At 39.2% G+C, this 27,394-nt stretch overlaps 1 protein-coding gene across 1 annotated transcript in view; it reads left to right on the top strand.

Annotated features, from left to right (window-relative positions):
* The first annotated feature begins 485 nt into the window (after positions 1–485).
* The window catches only part of col21a1 (collagen, type XXI, alpha 1), a 79,023-nt gene continuing 52,114 nt past the window's right edge, over positions 486–27,394 (top strand). Inside the window, exons 1-11 of the mRNA XM_017694136.2 lie at positions 486–614; positions 732–933; positions 4,862–4,993; positions 7,603–8,163; positions 13,555–13,720; positions 14,621–14,849; positions 18,067–18,240; positions 20,579–20,656; positions 21,079–21,087; positions 24,011–24,094; positions 24,652–24,714. Coding sequence (XP_017549625.1) covers positions 4,894–4,993; positions 7,603–8,163; positions 13,555–13,720; positions 14,621–14,849; positions 18,067–18,240; positions 20,579–20,656; positions 21,079–21,087; positions 24,011–24,094; positions 24,652–24,714 — 1,464 coding nt within the window. The 5' untranslated portion in view covers positions 486–614; positions 732–933; positions 4,862–4,893. The remainder of the gene's footprint in view (positions 615–731; positions 934–4,861; positions 4,994–7,602; positions 8,164–13,554; positions 13,721–14,620; positions 14,850–18,066; positions 18,241–20,578; positions 20,657–21,078; positions 21,088–24,010; positions 24,095–24,651; positions 24,715–27,394) is intronic.

The raw sequence follows: 27,394 nt of genomic DNA, 5'->3' as shown, positions 1-27,394 counted from the left end.
ACTACAGGGACTTCAATGCAAACTGCCTGAGCTATTCTTACATTATAGAAATGTGTAACAAAACTTCAGGCTGGCTGGTGGGCCATTTAAGGGGTTACAAAAACTGGACTCGTTATCTGAAAGTATGCCCCTTATCTAATCTCACGTATCATTCCAGAAACCCTCTTGCACTTTTCATTGCTTCTGCAGGCAGAACTAATCCAGATTCCTACAGCTCAGACAGATGTTGCCAGTGTTACTATTATTTTCCTTTTACTTTTACAAAATGTAGTCTGATTCTCTTTTGCTATTTTTTATGAAGCTTTGCTTATCTGCATGTGTTTCCACCCCTTGGTAATTGAAAGTGGCTACTCGCCAGAGGGGGAGAGAGAGAGACAGAGAGAGAGAGAAAGAGAGAGAGAGAGAGAAAAAGAGAGAGAGAGAGAGAGAGAGAGTTGGAAAGTAGATGGAGAGGGCAGGCCCATTCACTGGAGGAACATCTGTGACTCTGCAGCCTCCTGAAACCCACCTCCTCTAGTCTAGTGCTCTGCAAAACCCTGGCCATGGAACACCTATGAGGGCATAAGGGGGGCTTCATTCAGCAGGATCTGAATCTCCACACATACTGAGATCTGGTAAATCTTTCTCTTTTCTCTCTCACACTGCTGTGATGCAACAATTCATTTCTGCATGTTCTTTTTGGTTTTGGCCTCGTCCGGGTTTTCTATCATTTGCACTTTTCCTCTGTAAAGTTCTGGCTGCAGCCGAGAAAACCAGCAAGACTGAGATGCTGTCTCGTTCCCGGCTGCTATCATTGATGAGCTAATGAGCAGCAACAGCTTGTTTGGGGAAAAGTCATCTGGAACTTCTTGAGATCTCTTAATATTTGACAAGCTGTAAGCGCAGCATTCTACTGAGACGTGGTACCTTCTGAGAACGTCTGCACTGGAACACGTGAGCGAACGAGGCATGCCTAGATCCTTATATGTTCTGCGTTTCTTTTTAATGTCTTTGCAGATTGTTGAATGTGCAGGTTTTAACAGCCTCCTCAGAGGCGGCATACTGAAGACATTAGGAACAGTTATCAGTCCCTTGTTTGTGCCACTGTCACATACGAGGAATGAATGGAATGATATTACTGGTGCTTTGGCGCAGCGCTCCACTCATAAAGCAAGCTTTTTTTAAAACCAAAGAGAAAAGCTCTGTGTTACTCCAAAAAGATGTTTCCTCAGGCTCTTCTGAGAGTTGTCGCTTTAAAAGGCAAGGAAAGGGGTGGGGGAGGCGTGCTAATCGGAAAGGGGGATCCCCGACGTGGAGAGAATGTTGCTGTCCAGGCTGGGCATGATGTGGAGAACAGTGGAAACCCCCTGGACGGCTAGAATGGTTCGGTCCTCAGTAAAAATGCTGGGTTTACGGTTTTGATTATTTGAAATCGATTCAGTGGGCTCTCTGATATAATGTTTTGGCTGTTCCTTGGTGCCTGAGGAACTCGGCTGTTTGGTTTTCCCCTTATGTTGTTGGCAAACTAAGTGAAAATGTTTAACAGCAGTTGAAAATATTAGATGTTTGCACTGCAAGTAGAAAAATAACTCAAAACATTAGGAAATAGGAAACAGTCAGTACTGTGCAAAAGTCTTAGGCACTTAATCACATTATTTAAAGCCATTTATTTGGGCAATAAGTGTGTTGTGCTTGTAAAATCACCCTATAACCACAACAAATGCCCATAAATAAATACAGTAAAATGTTAAAAAAGGGAAGCTGACATCTTGTGAGTTAGTTTGATGAATAAAGCTTGGTTCTAGATTGTTCTGCCAGTCACTGCATAGATGTGTTTGATTCCATCACCAGCACGCTTGATTTAATTTAATGGAGTATTGATTACCAACAACAGGTACTAGATGATAACTACAAATAGAACCATGGTTAAATGAACACACTGACACCATAACATCAAGTTATTGTATAAAGTATCAGTGTTTTTCTGTGTAAATACATGCTGACTGACCAGATAAACTTTTTCTGGTCAGTAATCACTCAAACAAATCATACATATATATATATATATATATATATATATATATATATATATATATATCTGCTGTCTGAGCAAATGCTCTCCATTTTGGTTGTTTTTCAGTTTTTAACATTTTGAAAATGTATATTGTGTTGAAATTACATGATGAGCAGCCCAAAATTACTTAAAGAAACATCTGGTTCCACTGACTTACATTAAGAGTAAAGTATATTTTTTCCTTCTCCTGTAAAATTACTATTTTGGAGATATGAGATATGAGATTTTCTATCTATCTATCTATCTATCTATCTATCTATCTATCTATCTATCTATCTATCTATCTATCTATCTATCTATCTATATGTATATGTATATGTGTATACATATACACACACACAACTACACACACACTCTATAACTGCATGATAACTTCAGTCAGTTTGCAAGTAGATGTTACTGAATAATTTTGGGTTTAGGTTGTAATAACTTGGGATTTTCATGGGTTAACATAATGTCATTACATTAAGGCTACGGATCAGTTAATACTCTGGAGAACAGGGAGGAATCAGCTGCTCAAAAAAGGTTTCCTGTCTTCCACATCTATTTGGATGAAACCCACCAGGCTGAAATAAATCTTAAACAAGTATTTCTGCAAACAAGATGAATTACTCACCTCCAAATACCTCTGAGATTCCCATGTCATGTTTTGGATGAAACATGCTGAGGATACACTGGTGTGAATTTAAGGGTGCAGTGCTGCACTGTAGCCCAAGATATTTAAACATGTCACATTCCATCTACGTTACTGTTCCTGCGTCTACGTCGCGTTGAGCCGAGGAAGAACCCGTAAAGCACCTGGAGAGCCCCAATAACTTCAGAGGTCAATGAAAGGGTTATGGAGCAGAGAAACACCATATGTCAGGAGGCACTGACCAGCAGACACAAAAGTACAGCAAGTTTTAGTGGCGTTCAGTTCAACATTTACACTCGCAATAGAAGGCTTTAGTGTTGTCCACTAAGAATTGACTATTGTTTCATAACTGCAACGTCAAATCAAACTCTTTCTACTCTTGTCTGGATCACAGTTGCCTTCACTCTGTCATGAGTACATGTGTTTGGTCACTGTCCAGAAGTGGAATTTCACTGTCTGACACTGTAAATGGATTCCATGTGCGATTGGCAGAGAAGTTGAAATATCCAGTTCTGAGGAAAAGCGAGTAGGAGGGTGCAAACAGTGGTGAGTTCCAGATTATCCCCCCCCCACGCTGGGATTTGGGAAAGCACTGGAGTGAGAGGCCAGCTCCGTCATGGCAGTGTAATTCTATGTAGATTCAGGCTTCGATTTTAAGGTCAAAGAGCGGAAAACCCCATTTATATAACACAGCAGTGAGAGGAAGGCGCATGAGTTTGACCTCTACTACAGGCAACCGCATCTTTCAGTTGGAAGAGTTGGTTTTCAAACTCCAAGGTTGGCTTTGCAAGGTGAAACTTGTTAGAACTTGTGCAACTTGACAGTTACACAAAGCAATTCAAGAATAATGAAGGTTGCATGCAACCTTGATTAATTAAAGTCACATGTGGTTCATTATATACATATATTATATAGATATGCATATATTTTATAAATGCACAGAAGTAAGTACAGGTAAATATATAGAAGAATATATATTAGTAAGTATATACATACATGAGTAAATGTATGAGTTTGCTTATATATGTGTATATATATATATATGTATATATATATATATATATATACATACATACATATATTTATGTGTGACTGGACAGAGAAATTTAAAGTTCCATGAAAGTTTCTGACATGAAGTCAATCAGGAGGATCTCATTTCAATCGCCTAATAAATCAGTTTCTTTTTTATTTTGTTTTTCATTTGAACTATTGAAATCAATCAATCGAAACATTTCCAAATGGCTTTACATTATGCAACTCAAGTGAAAGTAACTTTTCCAGTAGCTAAAATTTACAGAGGTTTCACCATGTAAAGCTACCCTCCAAAAGAAAAAAGCTACAAGCATTCTTTGAGTGATGCCACTTTTAATTCCCTAAAGAACCATGTGTGAAAAAGAGATCTGTAAGAGGTAGAACCTTTTAAAGGTTTATGCGAATGTTCTACACCATTTTACCTGCAATTAAAATGAACTTTTTAAAGGTTCATTTACAAAAATGGTCCTCTAATAAACCTTTCAATGGACGGCTGATGGTTCTACGCCATCATGCAAAGGACCCTTTTGGCACTTCTGGTACTAAGAGTGTAGCTCTGAAAGCAGCACATCTTTGGCTGACCATAGCTTTAGTGATCAGCAGGCCAAAAGCCCAAACCCGCTCTTTCTGAAATATCTGTTTCTGGTTTATTACTGTGTTTTTGTAATGTCTGCATTTTCTGTCTTTCTGGAAACTGCAATAAAATACATGGTTTCCCAGAGAAGCCAGAGTGCCTTTGAAAATGCACTTCTGCTTACATGAATGATGCAGCCAAACCATGTTCTCTTCAGTAACCAGTACATCTGATAGATGGTACTGTAAATATTCGATCAATCAGTCGATCAAACATAAATTGTTCAGCTGGCTTCAACCAGTCTCAACTGACTTCCCTTCTCTGTTTGCCATAGATATGCATGATCATTAACAATCATGCGTGTTGGCATGGACTCCATTAACCTCACTGCACCCTGTGCACCACAAACAGAATGGAACCATATCACTTTGTCTCAAAAGCCTACTGGAAGCACAAACAGCATGCTGTCCATGTAACAAGCCATCATAATCATTGCTTTAACATCCACAAGATGTCGGTTGTTTGAGGTCATCTAAGAAATGCATGTTTTGTCTTCATTTCTCTTTAGGTGCAAAAACTGGAGCTTGACACTTCAGGAACATGGGTTGCAAAACGAGATCCATGCATTTTGTCATTGGTTGTCTGTACTCCATGCTCCTCCCCTTATTTTGCACAGCACAAGATGAGGACATGAGATTGAGTAAGATGCTTCTCTCATCCCCATTTCCATTGCATGTAGACGTCTGTTTCCGATAACCTCACCTAATGAATCATGTGAAGGGCAGTGTTCATAAGGCTACACAACACCTACATAAGCCTTTCAAGCATAAACATTAGGTTATTACAAATACTTATTCTAACAAGTGTCCTTTATTATGCTTGTTTGAATAACCAATTCATTAACAATTTACTGAAGGGCAGCGTTTATAAGGCTACACAACACATACATAAGCCTTTCACAGCAAATGGCATAGACAAACATAGACGTTATATTATTAGAAAGACTTATTCCAACAAGTGTCAGATGTCAAAACACTTCCCACAGTGAAATTGGATGAAAATGGACAAATAGCAGCCTGTATTATGGTTGTTGGAATAACAACTCTATTAACCTTTACTGGAGGGCAGCGTTCATAAGCCTACAAGACATCTACTTAAGCCTTCCATGAAAAATGATGTATACAAATGACGTATTTTAAAAAAATGATATACTAATGATGCATTTCAAATCTTATTCCAGCAAGTGTCAGTTGTCCAAACACTTGCTAAAGTGAAATTACAAAAATAGAGAAAAAGCAGGCTTTATTAAGCTTGCTGGAATAATGAATTCAATTAACACCAGGGCAGCGTTCATAAGCCTACACAACACCTACATAAGTCTTTCATGACAAAGGACATAAACCAAAATAGACATTATATTATTATAAAGACAAATGTCAGTTATCAAAACACTTACTAAAGTGAAATTACATGAAAATGGATGAAAGCAGACTTTATTTTACTTGTTGGAATAACAAATTCATTAACATTTTACTGGACAGCAGCGTTTATATGGCTACACAACGCCTACTTAAGACTTCAATGTCAAACGACAAATATTTATATAGACATTACAATAGCATAAAGTCCTATTTCAGCCAATGTGAGCTGTCAAACCAGTTGTTAAAGTGCAATGACATAAAAATGGACAAAAAGCATCTTTTATTAAGCTTGTTGGAATGACAAATTTGGTAACACTTTCCTGAAGGACAGGGCCACACAACACCTACATAAGCTTTTCACAACAAATGACAATGACAAACCCGATATAGATATTGTAGTATTATAAAGACTTAATCCAACACGTCAGTAGTCAAAACACTAACAGAAGTAAAATTTATTTCAAATAGATGAAAGCAGCTTTTATTACACTTCCTAGAGTAACAAATTTGATAACATTTACTGAACAGCAATGTTCATAAAGCTACAAGACGTCTTCTTAAGCCTTCCAATGCAAAAGACATATACCTGTATAGACATTTTAAAGGCTTGGTCCAGCAAGTGTAATTCGACAAAACAGTTGCTAAAGAAAATGACAAAATGGACAAAAAGCAGCCTTTATTATGCTTGTTGAAATGACTAATTTGGTAACACTACTGAAGTACAGCATTTGTAAGACTACATGACATCTACATAAGCCATTTGTTACATGATGTCATAATCACAGCATGTAATTTCTGTTTTTAATGTTTTCTGTTTCTAACCTCCAACTAAATTATGTTAATTAATCTAGTAATTCAAATTCATTAGCATTTTACTGAAGGGCAGAGTTCATAAGGTTAGACAAGAATTACATAAGCCTTTCATGCCAAATAACACAACCAATAGACATTTATAAAGGCTTATTCAAACAAGTGTCTGTCATCAAAACAGTGAGGTGAAAAGACATAAAAATGGACAGAATGATGCTTTATGGTGTTTGTTGTAATAACAAATTCAGTAATACTTTAGAGCAGGACTTAAAAATAAAAGCTTGTGAGCATCATAAAAGTTTAAAAAGCTTTTGCTCCCTGTTTCGGAAATTCCAACAATTGTTGGAAGAAGCCTTTATAAAAGTTATGCAGGTTTATGTCAGTTGTCATGAAAGGCTTATATTATAGCCATTGTGCAAATTCTAGTTTTGTCTTTTTTGTGTATAATTTCAATGCACAATTTACATTGTGTTAAAATTTTATGACAAACAGACCAATTGAAACGATTCAAACTGACATAGAATAAAATCTTACTATATTAACTTCTATTACAACTCAAGAATGTTTTTCTCTCTCCAAACTGACAGTTACCATTTTGGAGATACAAGGTTTTGTAGGTGTCATGTAGCTTTATGAATGCTGCTCTTCAGTAAACTGGTACCAAATTTTTCATTCCAACAAGCAGCTTTTGTTAATGCAGCATGCGTTTTGACAACTCACACTTGTTGGAATGAGTCAGTGGTACCCAATCCAGGTCCTGGAGATCTACAACCCTGCAGCGTTTAGCTCCAACCCTAATCTAACATACCTGATCCAGGTAATTAAGGCCTTCAGGGACTTCTGACTAAGTGAGTCAGGTGTGTTGGATCTGAACTATCCAGGATGGTAGATCTCCTGGACCAGGTTTTAGCACCTCTGGAATTAGCTTTTAGAGATTTATGTAATTTATCACAAAATGCTGCCCTTCAGTAAAATATTACATCAACTAAATTTTATTCTTAAATTCAGTGTTAGCTCTCTGTACTGATTAGAAATCAAAGGGCAAAGTTATCACCTGCTTGCTTCCTTCCCATTCCAGGTTGCAGAACAGCACCGAGTGACCTAGTATTTATACTGGACGGCTCGTGGAGCGTGGATGACACAAATTTTGAGATAGTTAAACGGTGGCTAGTAAACATCACAACGAGCTTCAATATCGGTCAGAAGTTCACCCAGATTGGGGTGGTCCAGTACAGTGATGATCCTGTCTTACATATACCACTGGGACAGCATCACTTAACTGGTGACCTCATCAGAGCTATGGAGTCCATAGAATACATGGGTGGCAACACAAACACAGGGAAAGCCATTAAGTTTGCCAACAACAAGTTGTTTGCCCTGTCTGAGCGCGGCCCCAACGGCGTAGCAAAAATAGCTGTGGTTCTGACAGATGGGAAGTCACAAGATGCCGTGCTGGAAGCTGCAGAGGCCGCAAGGAAAAAAGGGATAATCCTCTTTGCGATCGGTGTCGGGTCTGAGACGGAGGACATGGAGCTGAGGGCTATTGCCAACAAGCCGTCCTCAACCTATGTCTTCTACGTGGAAGACTATAAAGCTATCTCCAAAATCCGTGAAGTCATTCGACAGAAGCTGTGTGAAGGTAACCCATGCAAAAACAAAGTATGTGTAAAGTTCCTTTGTTAAGTGAACCAATGTTAAAGTATATTCCCCAAGTATACTTTATGTAGTGAGTATACTAATATCATTGTAATAGTAGTATACTTATAAATGTACTATTTCAATAATTGGCCCACTTTAGTAATTTAAGTATATTTTAGATGTAAGAGTTGTAAACTTTGAGTACACAGCTAGTTTATATCTTAGTTTTAGGCCCAATCCCATTTCTTATTTTCACCCCTACCCCTTGTTTTTGAGTGTCTCCTTGCCTCTTGGAACTGAGTTACAGGGTAGTGGTTGAACTCTGTCCCTATGAAATGGGACCCTGAAATAAAAAGCGCATCACTTCGTTAACAGCTACTAGTGCTGCTCTGTAGGCGACCCTGCCCATCTGCAGTGTCAGCAGAGGAGGGTAAAGTTCAGCTCCTGGGCTGCTGGGCTTTAGTTACATTAAGGGCATCATATGCCTTCAAAGAGGGGGCAATTATTTATTATCACCCACCCCTAATTCTTCAGTGATATGAAGTCAGCTATCTGCCAGCTTCTTGTTCGAATTTTCCACCTTAAATGGTTTGCTACAGAGCCATGAGGATACTACTAGTGTCTTTATATGCTTGTTATGAAGAAAACTTACCATAATACATTTAAACGATATTAAACTAAGATAATACAGTGGTTCTAATAATTTGATAAAGGAGAAAATTCTCACATTTGTGGGTTTCTTTGGTCTCTTGTTCAGCATCTTGTCAATTTTTCTTTTTTCTCATATGACTCTGTTTGGAGTCCCTGAAAAACTTCAGTTTAGAGGTCCATGTAGCCCGAAAACTTCGCCCTACCACTTTATCTCAACAAAAAATCGAAACACCCTATGCCTAGACATGGTTCAGGGTGCCTCTCACTTTGTACAAGTCACTGACCCTGGATCCAGCAAAACAGCCCCAGACCATCACACTTTCTCCTTCGTGTTTGACAGTTAATGTCACACACTGTGGAACCATTCTTTCACCTACTCGACGGTGTACAAAGATCCTGCATGATGAACTGAAGATTTCAAATTTTGATTCATCAGTCCATAATACCTTCTTCCAGTCTTCAGTAGTCCAATGGCGGTGTTTCATTTCAAGCTATTAATTGGTTTTGAACGACTTGAATTGCAATAAATAACTGGAAAAATTGGGGTGTTCTTAAACTTTTGACTTTTGACACCTACTGATGTAGGTGTCATGTAGGCTCATGAAGTAAAGAGGTACCAGATGAAGTGTAATTCAGGTGCCTTATATGCGGTAGCTGTAATAAGACACTGTTCCGGTTCTAGTGCGCCGTAGAATGGCCGTGCTGGTGAGAGCTCCGAGAGCTTTGTGTTTTTGCACAAACTGCTTTTAGGATCATTCAGTATGATCGACAAACTCTTTTGAACATCTGATCATCGCTCAAGGTGGACTTTAAGGTAAATTCACGCTCTGGCACGCATGGCTACCCCTTCGCAACTCCTCTGCCTCTTTGTTTACCAACACGCACGCGCCGGCAGAGCAGGAGGAACCGCAAGAGGGCCAGATGCGCCGGGATACTGTGCAGGACAAGGAGAAGGTGCTTCAACCCTCCACTTTTGAGTATTTAGCTTGCAAATGTTCAGTTGCTGGAGAACATAATAGCTGCTGCGTTTTGGCACTCACAGAGACATGGTTCTCCGTGGCAACGCCAAACAACGGCATCACACTGGCCGGCTTCACCACCTACCGCCGGGACAGGACTCTGGACTCTGTTCTCTGGGGAACAGATGTAGTGGTTCTTGCCAGTCACTGTTCTCCAGACATTGAACTCATAACAGTCAAAGTTCGACCCTTTTTTTTGCCCAGGGACTTTAGCTCTGTCATCCTCACTACCGTCTACATCCCACCTCAGGCAGATAAGTCACGTGCATTGGAAGTTTTGTATGAGACCATTAATGGACTTGAGAACATTTTCCCTGAAGCTGCTTTTATGGTTGGAGGTTGGAGATTTCAACAGGGCAAACTTGAAGAAGGTTCTGCCCAAATATTACCAGCATATTAAATTTCCCATCCGAGGTGAACAGACTCTTGACCACTGCTACACCACAATCAAGGACAGTTACAAACCCCTCCCCCACCCTACCTTCAGCAAAGCTGATCAGACCTCTATTCTTCTCCTGCCCACATACAAACAAAGACTTAAACATGCAAAACCAGTGCTCAGATCAGTCTATCAATGGAGTGAGGAGGCCATCTTCACACTTCAAGACTGCTTTGAATCCACAGACTGGATGATGTTCCGTGATGCAGCTGGTGCAGACATCAATGAATACACTGACTCCATCACAAGCTACATCAGTAAATGCACTGAAGACATTGTACCAAAAATCAATGTCAGATAATTTCCCAACCAGAAACCCTGGGTCAATGCTGAGGTTCGAGCCAAGCTAAGAGCTCAGGCTGCTGCCTATAACACTGGTGACCCAGCTAGTTACAAGAAGGCCAGATATGACTTTCAAAGGACCATCAAGCTGGCCAAAAGGAACTACAGGGACAGAGTGGAATCTAACTATCTTGGCTCTGATCTCAGACGTATGTGGAGTGGCCTGCGCACCATCACTGACTACAAAGTAGGTGTGATCTGTGATGGGGGCTCTTCCTCCTCACTTGCAGATGAACTCAATGCTCATTATGCTCGTTTTGAGGCAACTAACACCTCACCTGCTGAGAAACTCCCAGTAGATGAGGAGAGCTGCACTGTAGCCATTCCCCTGTCTGAGGTGGTAAGATCCTTCAGGGCAGTTAACCCATGCAAGGCACCCGGTCCCAACGGCATCCGCAGCCATGTACTTAAAGCATGTGCCAACCAGCTGGCTGAGGTTTTCACTGACATCTTTAACCTCTCCTTAAGACTGTCAGTGATTCCCAAGTGCTTTAAGGAAACCACAATTGTTCCAGTCCCCAAGAAATCGAATGACTGCCGCCCTGTTGCACTGACATCTACAGTTATGAAGTGCTTTGAGCGGCTGGTCAAAGCTCACATCTGCTCAACACTTCCAGCCACCATGGGCCCTCACCAATTTGCATACCCCTCCAACAGATCCACAGACAACTCCATTGCACTAACGATACACACTGCTCTCACACACATGGACATAAAGAACACATATGTAAGAATGCTGTTCATAGATTACAGCTCAGCATTCAGCACAATCATCCCTGCCAAACTCATTCCTAAGCTCACAGACTTGGGTTTGAACTCTCATCTGTGCAACTGGATACTGGACTTCCAGATGAGCAGACCCCAGGTGGTAAAAGTTGGGAACAGGTTCTCTTCCACACTGACTCTGAGCACAGGGGCTTCCCAGGCATGTGTGCTCAGCCCCTTCCTGCACTCCCTGTATACACATGACTGTGCAGCCAAACACACGTCTAACATCATCTTCAAGTTTGCTGATGACACCACCATCCTAGGCCTCATCACTGATGGAGATGAAACAGCTTACAGAGACGAGGTCAGCGCTCTGTCAGAGTGGTGCTATGTCTCAACATCATCAAAACAATTAAGATGATTGTGGACTACAGGAAACAGCAGAGGGGTGGTCACTCTCCCCTATTCATGAATGGAGCCAAAGTGGAGAAAGTTTCTCGGCGTACACCTCACTGATGACCTCATCTGGACCCACCACACCAACACTACTGTGAGATCTGCCCGTCAGTGTCTCTTCTTTCCTGCATAGGCTCAGGAAGTTTGGTCTGCCTCCTCAGATCCTCACCAACTTCTACAGGTGCACCATAGAGAGCATCCTCAGGCCGCATCACTGTCTGGTACAGCAGCTGCACCGCCTGCGACCGCAAGGCCCTCAGAGGAGTGGTGAGGACGGCAGAAGCCATCACAGGCAACAAACTACCAGCCTTACAGGGCATGTACCAGTCCCGCTGCCTCAGGAAGATCAAAAAGATTCGGTCAGACAGAAGCCACCCAGCACACGGCCTGTTCACCATCCTGCCATCAGGCAGGAGATTCTGCAGCATCCAGGCTAAAACAACCCAGTTAATGAACAGTTTCTACCCATAGGCTGTCAGGCTTCTGCACAAGCTGTGAAGCTGTGGGTCCTTCCTCAACTACCATTTTCAGGCAGTCACTTTGTATCATATCATCTCTGCTATGGACAGTAACACCTTAACACTAAGCCACTTTAAAGAACAACAACACGGTCACTCAAGTCACTTTAAAATGTATACTGTCTCTATGTCTTGGGTATATTGTCTCTATATTTTGTGTATGTTTAGCTATATTTTGCATATATTTTCTTTAGATTTTATGTATATTTAATATATTTAAATTTAAAATTTTTTTCATATGTATGTGTATGTGTACATATATATATATATATATATATATATATATGTGTGTGTGTGTGTGTATGTGTGTGTGTGTGTATATGTGTAAATAATTTTTAAATATTTATTTATAAATTATTACTTATTTACTAATAATTACTTATTTACTTTCGGTAGAGTGATTATCTGAGCCTCACCACAAGTATTTCAGTGCATACATGTCCTGACATGTTGTGCAAATGACAAATAAACTTGAAACTTGTTTTGCATTCAAAAACAAACTAACAAATCTTGTATCTTAAAAACTGCAGCAGTCAGTCTTCTGTAGTCATTTAAAAGTAAAACATGTGAAAATTGAATAATGCCAGCAGGGGAATAAGTGCAGGCTATATGTACAGTGCGATATAGTAGAAGCGTTATCATGGATTTGGGATTTTGTGGTAAAAACTGTGGTGAAATGTTAAAAATTCCAGGGGGGAACCCTTTTCCCAAGGCAATTTTCTGATCCATTTCCGGACTACTCAGCAGCAGCTCTGAAAGGACTTGTTAAACGGAATAACAAAATCTGAAGAACAATACAGCTCTTAAGTTGGAAAACCTGACCTCTATAAAAGTTTGTGCAGACTCACAGAGCTTCAGAAAATGCATTCTGTAGCTTTTCTGGACAATGTTGGAGTTAATGATTGAGATATGCTTTGGAAACTGTGGTCACATCTTGTCTGTTTTTTTGCAATGGCTGGGATGTTCTTTAGACAGCCTGCATACTTGCAAAACGTCCAGGGTTCCACGCCAAGATCTTTTACTACAGATTCTTTACTTCAGTCCACGGCCAAACAAAATGAAGTCCAGCATTCCTCGAATGTTTACCATTTCCCAACAATTCCCAAATATCATTCCAATATCAGTGACAAATAAAAGCCAACTATGACTAAACAAATGAACAAAGTACTAAGTAGTACAAAGTACAAAGTACAAAGGCTAAGTAATTAAGACATAACAGGCAGAACATAATCTTATTTGTTCCCTCTAACATACCATAGAGACCGTGTGTCCAACAAAGATACCGATTGACTCTCGGGACGAAAAGGGATTTGATATCCTGCTGCATCTGAACTTGGCCAAAAAGACACCAAAGACTCGAGGATCATTTTATGGAACCAAAGCCTATCAAGTGACCTCCCGAGTTGACCTCAGTGAGAGCACCAGGTACAGTTAGGAGAGAATTATATTCCATGCAGTTTACATACACCTAACATTATGACCTCCTCGTTGTTTCTGGTCTTGTCCACTTTATCAGCTCCACTTACTCTATAGCTGCACTTTGTAGTTCTACAGTTACAGACTGTGGTCCATCTGTTTCTCTGATACTTTGTTAGCCCCTTTTACCCTGTTCTTCAGTGGTCAGGACTCCCATGGACCCTCACAGAGCAGGTACTATTTCGGTGGTGGATCATTATCAGCACTGCAGTGACACTGACATGGTGGTAGTGTGTTAGTGTGTGTTGTGCTGGTGTGAGCGGATAAGACACAGCAATGCTACTGGACTTTTTAAACTCCTCTGGACTGAGAATAGTCCACCAACCAAAAATATCCAGCCAACAACATCCTGTGACCACTGATGAAGGACTAGAGGATGACCAACACAAATTGCAGCAGCGGATGAGCTGACGTCTCTGACTTTACATCTACAAGGTGGACTGACAAGGAAGGAGTGTCTAATAGAGTGGACAGTGAGTGGACACAGTGTTTAAAAACTCCAGCGGCACTGCTGTGTCTGATCCACTCAGACCAGTGTGACACACACTAACACATGACCACCACGTCAGTGTTACTGCAGTGCTGAGACTGATCCACCACCGAAATAGTACCTGATCTGTGAGGGTCCATGGGGGTCCTGACCACTGAAGAACAGGGTTAAAGGGGGCTAACAAAGTATCAGAGAAACAGATGGACTACAGTCTGTAACTGTAAGTGCACCTATAGAGTAAGTGGAGCTGATAAAATGGACAATGAGCATAGAAACAAGGAGGTGGTCTGAATGTTATGCCTGATCTGTGTATATTTTTCATCCATATTAAAACACTTTTTTTACTTTAATATTTACAGGACTTTGTTTCCTGATGGGCTTCCACCATCTTACGTGTTTGTGGCCACACTTAAGTACAAGGGCTCCGTGCTGATGGAAGAGTGGGATCTGTGGCGGATACAGACGATGGAGGGGAAGCCTCAAATGGCAGTCACTCTAAATGGCTTGGACCGAACAGTCATGTTCACAACCACAAGCAATGATCCGAGTGGGATACAGACTGTGGTCTTCACCAAGTCACCAGCTAGGGTAAATATGCAACATTCCAAAACAGCAACTCAACACAAATACACTAAATTAGCCTCAGTTCACTACTTCAGCTAATGTTTAAGTCCAATGAGGCACACTATAGGCAAGGTAAGGCAGGTTCATTTATACAGCACCTTTCATAAGTCCATAAATTTCATAGCACCTTCCATGTAAAGTGCTTTACAAATGAGAAAAAACAGTCATTTAGAAAGGAGAATAGAAATTGAAACATGATTAAAATAATAATAATAATAATAATCAGAATCAGAATCCTTTATTGATCCCAGAGGGAAATTGCAGTTGTTACAGTTGCAACCATGTATGTAAGAATAAACACTTTAATAATTTAAAACAAAGAGAAAGAGAAAAATTGCAATAAGTACACGAGATTTAAGTACTTATGAATATAGTAAAGTGGCGGTGACTGTAATAATAAATATGAATCATCTGGTATAAAGCAGTTCAAATTATAGTCCCTCTGAGTTTTGGCAATTATTTAATTACACATATGAACAGTTTGGTATTGAGTTTTGCACAGATGAACCACACTTTGTGAATCACACACTGAGGGAGGAGTTATAGAGTTTGATGGCCACAGGTAAGAATGACTTCCTGTGGTGCTCTGTGGTGCAACAATAATAATAATAATAATAAAAAAAAAAAAAAATAATAATAATAATAATTCAGAGTAAATCCTTGAATTAAAAACCAGTTAGGATAATAAAAAAATCTAATTAAACAAGTAAAAATTACACATTTCATTGGGATAATAATTGTAATGGTTCTATGTAGCACTGCAAAGGGTTCTGCTATTGTTACAATATCAAGCTAACAACAGAAGAACCCTTTTTAGTGCTATATAGAACTATTTTTTAAAAAAAGGTTCTACATAGAACCATATGCAACACATTCTCCATCAATCTGAAGAACAATTTCAACATGCAGAGAACCATTTAAGCATGCAAATGCTTTTTTCAGCATCCATGGTTCTAAACAGAACCACTGTCTTTACGAAGAAACCCTTCAGAGCTTTTTTTTAGTTTGTTAGTGTTAAGCTAATGGCGATCCACATTAACATTTTTTAGCAGTTCTAGATCAAATACAGACATTTGAAGCTTCTAAAAGTCATTCTGTGATTTATCTGTAGCTTGTGACAGATGTTAGCAGTTAAGCTTTGGATAAAATATATCGCTGCTGTCGGAACAAAACCTCATACCTCCAAAAAGATGACTTTACAGGAGAAGGAAAAACATACTATAGTTTTAATGTGTCAAGGGAACCAGACATTTTTCCAAGTCATTCAGTCTAAACAAGATGATTCTCTGATAGGACTCAGATGATTCTACTTACTCAATAAATTAGTTTCAGTCTTCACAGACCTGATCATGAGACCTGCAGCCACACCAGCCCACTGTGGACAACACTGGGCACCCCTGCTCTACCAGATCCTTCTGTGCTCTGGGTGTCTAATGATTCAACAGTGTATGAAGAGCATTTTACTCTCGACCACACTTGGTGATGATGACCAGTCAGAAGATATAGCATGCAGTCTCTATTTTATGTGAACTCAGTGAACTCAAACAGAACCAGCTATAAAAAACATTCTTTGTTGATAATCTTTGATCTTTCATTCAAAATATTAACAAAAATGTGACTTTTATTTGAAGTACAAGGATTGCTAAAACTTAATTCTCATCATGATGCAGTTGTTGGCAGCCATCCATCACTATGAGAAACACCAGAGAAAACAGCAGTGATGTGAGACAAAAGGTTGTTGAGCTGCTGAAATCAGGAAATGGCTACAAGAAAATAGCTTAACAACTGAAAATGTCAACTTCCACTATCAGGTTAATAATTAAGAAGCTTAAAGCAACTGGGGATATTAAGAACCTGCTCTGAAGAGGACATATGTTTATATTGACCCCACACACACTAAAGAGGATGGTTTGATTGGACAAATAATCTCCAAGGATCACAGATGGGGAGTTGTAGACATTAGTTAGGTCTTGTTATCAGAATGTCTTCCAAACTACAATCAGATGCCAACCATGCTTTATGGTCAAATGAGTCCAAAATTGAGTTTTCTGGCAACACTACAGGTTTGCAGTCGACATAAGGAGACATGAGGAGAGCCATGAAGAAAGTACTACATCCCCACTGTGAAGTATGGCGGTGGATCTGTGATGTGTTGTGGCTGGTTTTCTTCCAAAGGCTCTAAGCAACTTGTTTGAGTACATGGTATTATGGACTCCATCAAGTTCCAGCAGCTATTAAGTCAAAAGCTGAGTGTCTCGGGTAGGAAGCTTAAACTGGGCCATAGTTTGGATCTTCCAACAGGACAATGATTCAAAGCATGCTTCAAGATCAACACAAAAAGGTTTAATTGACCACAGATTGAAAGTTTTGTCATGGTCACCCCAGTCCACTGACCTAAACCTCATAGAAAACTGGTGGGATGAGGCGAAGAGGAAAGGTCACAGCGTTGACCGCAGGTTCTGAAGGATCTGGAGAGGTTCTGTATGGAGCAAAGGGCTCAGATCACTTGCCATGTATTCTTCAGTCTCATTAAGTGTTAAAGAAGAAGCTTCAGTGTTGTGATCTTTGCAAAACGAAGCTGCACAAAGTATTAAAGGAAGGGAGACTTTAAGATTTGTGGCACACAACGATCTAAGAAAACATTTATTCCATGATAAGATGGAATAAATCATTGAATAAATCTCTGCCAGTCATTGTACTTACAATAAAGGTCATATTTTCATTTATATTTTGAATGAAAAGTCAAAAGGATAAGCAATAAAGATTTTTACAGTCCATTTGACTCATATTTACCAGGGGTGTCAATATTTGAGGAGGACACTGTATTTCTAAGGGTGCTACAGATTTGTGGACTTTTGGTAAAACAAAATTTTCCAGCACCACAGCAAATTCACAATGTTGTTTATCCTTTCCCCCAGCTGCCAACCCAAAAAGCCAATCAAACCACTGCAAGCAGAAGCAAAAATATAGGTGCTATTAGTAACCAGGGCTTCCTTAATTCTCCAGAGCGTCATCAATTCCTTCATCTATAATTGTATTTATAATTCAAAGGTCCAGTATTATAATTCTAAATTCGGCACAGCCAAACCACAGTTTTAACAATGACTGACATGTTTTAAACACTTAGTTATTCCACTGTTCCACATCATGTCCTGATGTTTAGTTGCCTGTCCATTCACAGAAACTTTTTGATGAAAAATGGCATCAGCTGCGTCTCCTGGTAACGGAGGAAGACGTCACTCTCTATGTTGATGACCTGGAAATCGAAGCCTTGGCGCTGGATCCTCCCATCGGCATTTTCATCAATGGAAAGACACAAGTTGGGAAATATGTCAGTAAAGAAACGACCGTTCCGGTAAGAACACCAACCATTTCTTTTTGTTTTGTGATTGCATTTCATACAACTTCCACTAATAAACACAAAGCTCAAGGGCAACATGTGTGGAAACAAGACTGACCAATGCAGCAGTGCCCATTAAGAAAAAGCAGACACTACAAATGTGTTTAAAAAGTAATTCTAAATACAGCAAACTAGAGTACAGGCTCAGCTTTTGGTCAGCATTTCATATGGCCTTAACATCATCATCTGTGAATTTTGACAGCAGTCAGATTCAGCCTGACAATGTCCAAAAGGCTTTGTTGTTCAAGTTCAAGAGGCTTTCATGTCACTGCAGCTGTATACAAGTACATAGTGAAACAAAGCAACATTCCTCCAGGACTATGGTCCCACACTGGGACACAGGTGCAAAACAATACAGTGTACACAGTGCAGATGATGCAGACGTACAATAAATTACAAGAAAAACAGAACACAGGCGCTACACGGTACTGAGAATAACCTGTAGAGGTTCGCAAAGCAGGATGTAACATACAACAACACGTGTCAGGCTACATTCCTCGTGGGCCATAACACTGCAGATTTCAGCTCATTTAAGCAATGGAACTCGAGAGGGAGTGTGTTATCACGAAATTTCACCAAATTATAGTTCCTTAAAAAACAACTTTTTGCTATGTCAGAGTAACGAGCTCTTCCTACTTGATGCACAGCTGTTGTTTTTTATTGCAGTTTTATGGCTCAGTCTAATTTGGTCAGACTCTGAAGATCAAACGACATGTTTGGCGAATGGTCTCGGGTTCATTTCTGGCTGATTTTGACTGTTTAGCTGTTCTTCTGTCACAGCTGCCGACTGAAAAGCTGCTCAGTGGTGACGACAGTTTGGGAATTTAGTGTCGTTTCATTTTCAGAGTCTGACCAAATCAATTGTCGGTCATATGTGATCTTAAAAGCATCAATTTTCTGTTTGTGTAAGAAAGTAAGAAGTAAAAATGTTCAAATGGCGTGAGCGTCTCCTACAGCTGTCAAAGTCGTTGCTTAGCAACAGCGTGTCAGCAGAATGATTCAGTGTTTGTGAAAAAGCTGTGATGTTATGGTGAAATATCAGCAAAGCTAGAACGCCTCTCAACTAACCAGCTCGCGAGGCCAGAACAAACTGTTGTATAATCCCTCAGTAAGCACACCAGATTCAGCTCATCAGCTAATTAGCAAAGCCTTCATGAACTGAATTCAGAGCATCAGATGAGGATAAACGCCAAACGCCAATGACTTAGGCCTGGAATGGCCCCAAGTTTGATGTGCCTGCACTATGACACACACACACACACACACATATATATATATATATATATATATATATATATATATATATATATATATATATATATATGCATATTTGACCATAGCAAGGTAGCAACCAGAACTACAGCAACAGAATACAGTATTTGGTTGATACAGTATTCTAACAACTGATACTGTTAAAGCAATAATATGAACAAAAATGCAAGTAGTCACACACATGAAATATATCAAGTGAGGTATTTTATTACTGAGTCTTTGATTACTGAGTCATGTACATTACAGAATTCACTCCTGCATTATTTTAATCTCATTCTTGGTGGCTGTAATGTAGTTTTAAAGCACAAACTCACAGGCTAACATACAGCCTCAACACAGCGGGGTTAGTCTACTATACTGTTACACCTGAAACCCCCAAAGAAAACAAGGAGAGAACTCCATACCCCCCATAAACATAAAAAACAATGAATCTGGGGATGTTTTTTTATGCACAGATTTAAACAGATCAAAAACGATGTCAATAAAATGTAAATAAAATATGTTTCATTTTATTCTGCTGATGTTTTTCTCTTTTACTTTGTGGTCAAATATTCACTTGCCTTGTTTGACAGCCTCTTTTTTTTATAATTTTGATGAATTTATTTGTATGTATTTATGTTGGAAAGCTTGTCTGGTTCAAACAACATAGAACTGAATTCCTTGTTTTTGCATCAGTTAATTTTTTTAGCCTTTGTTATAATTAAAATAGGCTAGCAATGTTCTCACTCCTACCACTTTTGGCTGAACTGTTCATGGAAACTGTTCATCGACAGTAGAATCAAAGAGTGGAAACCAAAATTTACATTTTCATTTGTGCTACAATATTTTTAAATTAAGCAAAATCCAAAAAGTGCCGGGCTTTGACCCTCTCTGCCCCACTTTTAGGTAAATCTTGACCCTCGACTGCAATACTAGATAGCTAGAGGTGTTATTTAGCTTATCTTAATGTAAAGAGAACTGCCTACATACAGAATTGCTTATTTTATGTACCAAAACATTTTCCTAATTTATCCCTCAACAGTTTGAACTACAGAAACTACGAATCTACTGTGACCCTGAGCAGAATAACAGAGAGACTGCTTGTGAAATACCTGGAGTTGTGAGTACAAGAATCTTGGATGTTCCTATTTTGGCCCAGACTGATATATTCCAGCCATTAATGTCACATTATTTTTTCCAGTATAACCCAAACTGTGATACCAATTGTATGAGTGACTCGGTATGTAAGGCTGTGCTAAGCAAAGATATCACAATACTTTCTAGAAAATTCTTATATTTGCAGAAATATTGGATTTCTGAGTCACTGCAGTAATCTGCATGTTAATGCTTTTTTTCTGCCTGCTTCTCTAACCAGCCTCACTTCTTGCTAGTTCTTTAAGCTCACTAACCAAGCTCCAAAAAATGAGTCACTGGTAAAGGACATCGGCAGAAAAAACATTGCATTTGCACCAAGTTTGAATGAATCTGTGCTGGTTTGCTGCGTTTTGGCCGATGTCATCATTTCGCTCCTTTCATTTGTAGGATGGAGAGGTATGTATTTTGGCCACTGGCTTTGCTCGCTTTCAAAAGTAACTGCTAAGCTCATTTTCAACTGCAGAGGTAAGACTCCCAGTGTTGTTCTTTAAGAGTGCCAAAATACTCTGAAAGCAGTGGTTATAGCCCTGCCATATCTATTGATTTCTTGGGGTTGGAACAGCTAAGAGAACATACACTAACCCCTTAAAGTGAGCTCGATCTGGTGGCAGGTCTTATGGGGCTCTGGTGGTCAGTGTTGGGGGTAAAGCAGTAATGTGATTACTTTTCCTGTGATAGTGTAATGCTTTACAGTTTAAATTCTTGTAATCACATCAAAACATTAGTGACTTAAGAATTACTTCACTCCATCACTCACATGTCTCTAAGATAGATAAGATAAGCCTTTATTAGTCCCACAGCGGGGAAATTCACAGTACTACAGCAGTAAAGGCACTCAAGAAAAGATATAACAAGAAATGAATAAACAAAGTATTTAACCTTGTTATTGACTAAACAAGGTTACAGTTTATTACGTATTGCTGTATAAACAAAATACTTAATGCTAAAAAAATGAAAATATAAAAATACAAATGAAAAAACACCTTCATCCTTCACAAAAACTCTTCACAAAAATGTACAGTTTATACAGTTATAAATAAAATAGCAAAATGATGTACACTGTAAGGATATTTTACCCAAACTACACAAGAAGTATTGATTTCACACACACACACACACACACACACACACACACACACACACACACACACACACACACACAAACACACACGTATACAATGTCTTTTCATAGGACAACACTATAGAAATGAAACTTGGATATAACTTAAAGTAGTCAGTGTGCAGCTTGTATAGTAGTACAGATTTACTGTCCTCTAAAAAGAACTCAACACACAGTCATTAATAGCTGACAACACAAGTGAGTCCACCTCATAGTGAACATGTCCAAATTGTGCTCAAAGTATCAATATTTTGTTTCTCCACCATTATTATCTAGCACTGCCTTAACCCTCTCGAGCATGGAATTCACCAGAGCTGCACAGGTTGCTACTGGAATCCTCTTTGATGACATCATGGAGCTGGTGGATGTTTGACACCTTGTACTCCTCCTCCTTCTGCGTGAGGATGCCCCACAGGTGCTCAATTGGGTTTAGGTCTGGAGACGTACTTGGCCTGTTAATCACCTTTACCTCCAGCAAGGCAGTTGTCGTCTTGGAAGTGTGTTTGGGTTGGAAAACTTGGAGGTATGTATCGAGTTGGAAAACTGCCATGCGGCACAGTTTCCGGAGGGAGGGGCTCATGCTCTGCTTCAGAATGTCACAGGACATGGTGGAATTCATGTTTCCCTCAATGAACCACAGCTTCCCAGTGCCAGAAGCACTCATGCAGCTCCAGACCATGATGCTACCACCACCATGCTTGACTGTAGGCAAGAGACACTTGTCTTGGTACTCCTCACCAAGGCGCCACCACACATGCTGGGCACCATCTGAGTCAAACAAGTTTATCTTGCTCTCGTCAGACCACAGGACATTCTAGTAATCCACGTTATTGGACTGCTTGTCTTCAGCAAACTATTTCCAGGCTTTCTTGTGCGTCAGCTTCAGAAGAGGCTTCCTTTTGGGAAGGCCATGCATAATGAGTTGATGCATTGTGCAGCATATGGTCTGAGCACTGACAGGCTGACCTCCCACTTCTTCAACCTCTGCAGCAATGCTGGCAGCTCTCATGCATCTATTTTTTGAAGTCAATCTCTGGATATGACACTGAACACATGGACTCGACTTCTTTGGTCAACACTGGTGCGGCCTGTTCCGAGTGGAACCTGTCCTGGAAAACCACTGTATGACCTTGGCCACCAGGCTATAGCTCAGTCTCAGGGTTTTAGCAGTCTTCTTATAACATAGGCCATCATTGTGGAGAGCAACTATTCTATTTCTCACATCCTCAGAGAGTTCTTTGCCATGAGGTGTCATGTTGAATATCCGCTGGTTGGTATGAGCGAATTTTACTCATACTGTACTGTAGTTCTTTTCAGAGGACAGTAAATCTGTACTGCTATACAAACTGTACACTGACTACTTTGTTTATATCCAAGTTTAATTTCTATAGAGTCGTTCCATGAGAAGATATAATAAAATATTTGCAGATGTATGAGGGGTGTACTCACTTTTGTGAGATACGATATATATATGTATATATATTCACTGAAATTGGCTATTTCTTTCTTAAACAAAGTACTGAAAGGACTATTGAGTTTTCTCTCATACTTTACAGTTTTAAAGAGTTTAAAAAGTTGCATAGAATTAGTGAGGTTACTTTTTCTCAGAATTAATAAGCAATCCCAGCACAGTTTGAGAGAAGTAATAGTCATTTTTCATGGGATTACTGTGCACATTTTTGGAAAATACTTGTTTATTAAAATAATTATTTTACTTCTGCGTTACTCTTCAAAACCAAAACACATTTGTATGAAATATGACATCCAAGAGAAAACCCAACAGCCCCTAGTAGTGTAATGAATAATGAGATTAATTTTCCATATAGTAATGAGTATAGTAATCCCATTACAGTGTAGGAGAAGTAATGAGTAATTACCCTAACACTGTTCACTGCATTCATTTTCATTCATTAAAGCTTAATTTAAGGCTCTTCGCTTTATGTTGTTATGCCTAAGATTTAATAAACCCCTTAAGTGTTCCCAGCAGGCTGACTGCTATCCTGCATTGGGCTATTGACTATTTCAGTGGTACTAGGCTCCATTTGTGAATGCAAGAATAATAAAGGCTCATAAGAAACACAAGACAGAAGCAACCTTGTGGCTTCATGTTGTGCTTTTTAAACATAACTGTATGAATCATCAGAACCTCACAGTTTGAGGAATGTGAAATAATGTTAGGTTTCTTTGGGATTCTTTCAGTGTGCTGATGTTTCGGATGATATTGATCCAACTCCAGAACCGTGCGTCTGTCCTCCTGGAGAACCTGGAGCTCCAGGCCAAAAGGTGGAACCTTTCCCCATTTTCCTCTTACTCAAAAGTGAAGCCTTTCATGAGCAAATGCTACTGAATGGTGCAGACCTTGTTAAAGGTTAAAGACATTTATATGTAGACTCTCTCACAGCATTCTGAAATACCACTTAACTCTTCCCTGCATTAAATTCACACAGAAAACTCTCTGCGGAGTGTTTGAAGTTTATAAGGTCATGTCCATGCTTGAAAACATATGCTGCTTTTCAGCAGGTGATCACTGTAAAAGCTAATCAGCTTTCCAAGATGCTTAAGGCTGATTTATTTAAGTTTGAAAAAGGCACATTAGCCTAAAGTTACCCTAAGCTATTTATTATTAATATCCTGAGGAAAAAAAGATGTTCATGTACAGATTTTATTAAAATCTGGACAGCTGTAAAGACTGGCAATCATGTCATGCTGGAAAAGCCTAAGTTCATATTATATGATATTATATTATAGTCTATACTTCTATCAGTAACCCGAAAAGTAAAATCTTAAACATTCTATACTTAAGATACAACATACTTACATTTTTTCTATGTTATCTTTAGGGAGAGAAAGGAAGCACTGGAGAACCTGGTATACCTGGTCTTGCTGGTGCTGATGGTAAGCCTGTGAGTACTATGCAGTTTAATACAAACCTCAAATCAAGCGGAGCACATGCGGTGCTGGGTATGGGGCTAAACAATTACAGGACATCCCTTTATTCCTTTAACTATGTCATGATGGCAACGTTCAAAGAAAGCAGTGAAGACTACAGAACACTTTCACAAAGAGGAAAAAAGTCACTAATGTGGAGAAAATAGCAAGGACATTTGAACAGCAGGGCTCTGAATATTTTTTAAAAATTATACTTTAAACAGGGTAAATTTTAAGCAGATGGGAGTCCATTTAAACTGAGTTTAAAGCAAAGCAAAGCATTAGATCAAACAAATCAGCCTGTCATGTTTTATTCAGTCTGAAATGCAATACTTTACTCAATAATGAATAAGAAAACTACACATTGCTACATATTTGGCTGCAGCAAATGGTCTTTACAACACTGAGTTCCATGGTATATGGCTGTTTATCAGGGATGTGGACTCGAGTCTGACTTGAGTCACGAATATGATGACTTGAGACACGACTCGAGAAAATCAAGAAAGAGGACTTGACTTTGACTTCAAAACCAGTGACTCGGACTCGATTCAGTCTTACGACACAGAAAGTCTTGAGATCCAAAGTGTAAGGACTGTATAGAGAGTCTGACTGCAGACGGGACTCTACACAGCCGCATACTTTTCATGTGAGTGAATTTGCTTCCTATCGTAAATTGAATAAACCCGATGTCTGTCACTGTGCTTATGCTTGGTTTAGTTTATTTCGGAAGACAAGAGAAGATTTTAAGAGCTTCTGCAAGTAAAACAAGTGCAGTATTACCACAAGGCTGAAGCTGACTTGTTATTCTCTAGCTTCCTGTTGGAATTTGTTGTTCCACCTGAAATGAGGCAGCAGTCAGGCACCAGAAAGTAACTGCTTCACCTTTTAAGGTGGAATGGAAAATTCAAATAAGAAGCTGCTGGAGGAAAAGGTCAACTTCAGCTTCGTATAAACACCAATTCCAATGAAGTTGGGACGTTGTGCAAAACATAAATAAAAACAGAATACGATGATTTGCAAATCATTTTCAACCTATATTCATTTGACTACACTACAAAGACAAGATATTTAATGTTCAAATGGATAAACTTTATTGTTTTTTGCAAATATTCACTCATTTTGAATTTGATGCCTGCAACACGTTCCAAAGAAGTTGGGACAGGGGCATATTTACCACTCTGTCAGCAGAACGCCCCACCTATGCTACCATCTAGGGACAGGCCCCTATGGTGAGCAGTGTGAACTAAGCTAAGACATACAGTTGTATATATAGTATGTGAAAAACGTAAAAAGCTGAAAAAAGGACTGAATTAATTGGTTAGGCCTCAATTGACTTAGATTAGGCAACAGATCAAGAACTGTCATTAGGCATTATCAGCTGATGACAATTCCAGTGCATAAATTCTCTTCAAACTTTGTACTAACACTCAACAACCATGGCCAGTTAAGGGGAACTGCGGAAGGCAAGTCAGGATCTGGAAGAGAAAGAAAAGTCTCTGATAGAACTGCTTGCATTATGGCCAGAAAGGCAAATCAAAACTCCCAGGAGTGATGGTCCACTATTCTACTGATCAGTGTTGCATGCCCAAACATGAGGTGCATGGAAGAGTCATCAGAAGGAAACCTTACCTGTGACCTCATCACAAAAGTCAACGTCTAAAGAATGAAAAACATCTAGATAAGCCAGAGGTATTTTGGAAACAAGTGGCGTGAATTGATGAAGTAAAAATGGAACTATTTGCATGTAAGCCCCAAAGGTATGTTTGGAAAAAAGAGTAGAATTTGATGAAAAGAACAGTTTATCAACTGAGGTGAATCTATTGTGATTGTATGACAGCCAGTGGTTCAGAAATGGACATAGAAGGATGAAAAGATTTTACTAAAAATCACCAATGTAACACCAGATGTCAGTCAAGAAACTGAAATTGAAAAGGCTGGCTTCTCCAACAAGAGAATGATCCAAAACATACCTTAAAACCCAGCATGTGCATCTTGAAGTAGTTCAAGCTCAAACTTTTGGAATGACCCTCACAGTCCGCTGACTTGATCATTGGAAATCTGTTGTGAGGTCCTAAACAAGCTGCAGTTCTGCAAGGAAGAGAGGGTGAAAATTCCTAACACAGGGGTAGAAAGACTCCTAGCTGGCTACTAAAGAGCATTTGCAAACTGTGATGTCAGCCAAAGGAGGAGATACTGAGTTAGTACTCAATGTTTGCATATGACACAATTACTGTTTTATTATTTTTTTAAATTATAGTTAATCAAATATATCACTGTTGTTGGAAGAAAACCTAAAAAAAGTGTGTTTTTGCCTTTTGAGGTTTTCTTCTGACAACAATTATATATATATATATATATATATATATATATATATATATATATATATATATATATATATGTGTATATGTAGGCTGTGTTTACTTTTCAATTCAAATATCAACAAAATAATAAATGTGGCCAGCAGAACCTCGACTTTTGCACACAAATGTATACACTGCTGATTTAATCATGGAGATGTCCGATTCATTCAATTTTCAAAATGTATATATATAATTGAATATTACAACTATTTGTATTACTAACGTATCATAATTACCTCTTTTTTATTGCTTACTATTAAGATTCATTTGTTTTAATTTAATTTAATTTTGTGAA

The sequence above is a fragment of the Pygocentrus nattereri genome, chromosome 5 (assembly GCF_015220715.1).
Source record: "Pygocentrus nattereri isolate fPygNat1 chromosome 5, fPygNat1.pri, whole genome shotgun sequence".
NCBI classification, from domain to species: Eukaryota; Metazoa; Chordata; class Actinopteri; order Characiformes; family Serrasalmidae; genus Pygocentrus; species Pygocentrus nattereri.
Note: the sequence above shows the minus strand (reverse complement) of the source record. Positions and strands in the feature narration are given on the sequence as shown.